We start from the raw sequence: 2,814 nt of genomic DNA, 5'->3' as shown, positions 1-2,814 counted from the left end.
GCTATGGTTCCACTCATGCTAGATTTTGGTAATCTTGACCTTAAATTACTCATCATTTATGCCACTTCTGTTGCTGCTACATATTTTAGAATACCACAATAATGAAGAGCAGATATTATGTCTGAAGGACATAAACAAACAGGAAAATGATAGATGGCCCACACATAATAGATCCCATCCATATTCATCAAATGTTCAGAAGGGCTTCTGTTTATGTTGTTTGAAAAGAAATAGGTAGTTCCATACAATTGAAATGTGATTTTTCCACTGCATTCTTAGTATGAAAAGTGAATGTCTTCTCAAGAACCAAATGGTCACCATGCTACTTATGTTAATAGGACTGTGGACATAGTGTCATGAACCTGCCTATGCTGTGGCAATTCATGTAACATGAGGCCAGTGGGTCTAATTAGTGTTGGAATTGATTGAGAGATGGAAGGTCATTATACCTGGTGTAACTCTTGAGGCTATGTGCCACCGGCCCCTCCTCCCCAGCTCAGCCGATTTCCCAGGGTTGTTAGAAGGATAGAGAATGCTAATATTGAATGCCTGGACATTTAATGAGATATAAATGTATAAAATAATTAACCACCCAGAGGCATGGATCAAATACGCCTATTCCAAAAGATATAACTCACTAAATTTAGTAGCCTTAGAATGGCAGCAATTAGAATGCTAAATCATAGTGTAGTTTGGTGGTTGCTATAAATTGCTCTTTAAAAGATCCTGCCTTGGCATTAATTGCAATACAGCCGATATTATGCCCCACTTTTAAGATGTAAAGGAGCACATGTACAAGATAAGCAAAAGACAGGAGTTCACAGCATGAACAGTTACGTTTCATTCACCAGTCTCATTTCTATGGAAAATGCTTTAAGACAGCAGATTTTCTACAGAATGTAAAGTTGGGTCTCTGCCTCTTTGCTGCTTCTCCAGCCTGAGTTCACAATGACTTCTAGGCACAGATTTCATTCTCCCCATCATTTCTGATAGATGGCAAAGGGAGGGCAAGAAAAGGATCCTTTTAACCTATCATTAATATGTTTGCTTGAAGCTCAACCAAAACTATTGGCTGCCCGTTGGATAGGACTTAAGAAGTATTGTGGATCATCCACACCATTATCTCAATTTTCCTTAATCTTAGATTTAAAAAAAAAACCAGAATAGATGTAGATTTCTGGCCACATTTTGACCAACCTTCTAACAATGAATTAAAAAGGTCTGTGGCAGCAAGTTCTTATTCAACATACACTATATTACTGCCAGGAGTTCTGTAAGAGGACCAACCCTAGCCTCAGTAAAAGCCAAGTAGTGTTGATGGGTTTGGGGGGCTGGAAAAAGGAAAAGAGCAGGAACCCAGTGGGAAGAACAAGAATTATTCTTACATTCTAGAAACTGTAAATTGGTCAAACGTTTTAGGTGGTAGGGAGATAAAAAAAAAGTTGGAAGAGGCACTTTTGATCAAGTTACATATTTTAGAAATGCTTAATCAGATATATTTTTCTCCTGATTTTTAATATTCTGGATCCACTAATGGATTTCTACATCTCTGAATACATTTCTGCAAGATTCCCTGCTCATTTCTCCTTTGATAAATTAGCTTGGGAACAATTTTGACCTTTTGTAGTTCATCCCACCTATACTGGCAGTTATGGCCAGTTGATCTACATCCACACTCTTGTAAAGCTGCAGATTGGAAATAAAAAACTGAAAAGATTTTTAAGAGATTTGTCTCCTATTATCTTAGATGACAGCAGCTGTGAAGCAGGAAGATTAGCTTCTTGAGAGAAGGGATAAAGTACACAGTGTTTACAGAGGAGTGTTCTCCACAGGTTATCGGCAGACACCTGCTCTCCACCCACGCCCTGCCAGTAAAAAACACTCCTGTCCAGGACTCTGGTTTGGACAATAACAGAAAGAATGAAAACTCCACGCTGCCGTTACATTCTTCTGGTACGTACTTTTGGGCATGCATTAGGGTACAAATGGAAAAAGGAAAAGCAGAGTGAAACTTCCATCTGACCTAATGGTTCTAGACATTCTTCTGTCACTTAATTCTTTCCCACACCAAATATATTGCCACTCTGCATAAAGATGTCTACTCCCAAGTAATATAATCCCAAATGGAAAAAAGGGGGAAGCCTCTTCAAGGTCAAGCAGTAATTTTGTTTTGGAGCTTTTTGGCTAAAAAACATTGCAGAATCAACTAGAACCTAGGGCTAGTAGTAAATAGTTAAATGTGAAGAATTAACTGTTGGATAAATGAATTCTGTGTTTGAAATCAGTTGTGACTTTGGGTGTAAGAAGCTGCTACAGGTTAAGTTGCATTAACTATAAGTAAAGGGTTTCCTTCCAGGTATCTTGGATTTTGACTTCAAAATACACCCCACTATTCTGGAGAATAATGGCAATTCCTAATTTATTTATTTATTTATTTATTTATTTATTTATTTATTTATTTATTTATTTATTTATTTATTTATTTATTTATTTATTGTTTATATTTATATCCCGCCCTTCTCCTTGCGGACTCAGGGCGGCTAACAACCAGATAAAAATACAAAATACCAAAACTAAAGATTAAAACATGATTAAAAAACAAATATTAATAATTCGTCTAAATAATTTAAAATTATTTTAAAACCCCCACTAAAAATTTCCCCTAGGCCAGTCCTGCAAGCTGGAATAACCATGTCTTGAGGGCGCGGCGGAAGGAAGGGAGATCAGGGATCACCCTGATCTCTGGGGGTAGTTCATTCCAGAGGGTGGGAGCTCCCACAGAGAAGGCCCTCCCCCTTGGGGTCGCCAGCCGGC

At 37.9% G+C, this 2,814-nt stretch overlaps 1 protein-coding gene across 1 annotated transcript in view; it reads left to right on the top strand.

Moving 5' to 3' along the window:
• The first annotated feature begins 1,914 nt into the window (after nucleotides 1–1,914).
• Nucleotides 1,915–2,814, top strand: part of TLDC2 (TBC/LysM-associated domain containing 2) — a 9,397-nt gene continuing 8,497 nt past the window's right edge. Inside the window, exon 1 of the mRNA XM_029283704.1 lies at nucleotides 1,915–1,953. Within this exon, the coding sequence (XP_029139537.1) occupies nucleotides 1,921–1,953 (33 nt within the window). The 5' untranslated portion in view covers nucleotides 1,915–1,920. The remainder of the gene's footprint in view (nucleotides 1,954–2,814) is intronic.

This window comes from Protobothrops mucrosquamatus, unplaced genomic scaffold (assembly GCF_001527695.2).
Source record: "Protobothrops mucrosquamatus isolate PMUCROS unplaced genomic scaffold, P.Mucros_1.0 scaffold194, whole genome shotgun sequence".
NCBI lineage: Eukaryota > Metazoa > Chordata > Lepidosauria > Squamata > Viperidae > Protobothrops > Protobothrops mucrosquamatus.
The sequence above is the reverse complement of the archived record's forward strand: the minus strand, read 5'-3'. Positions and strand labels throughout refer to the sequence as shown.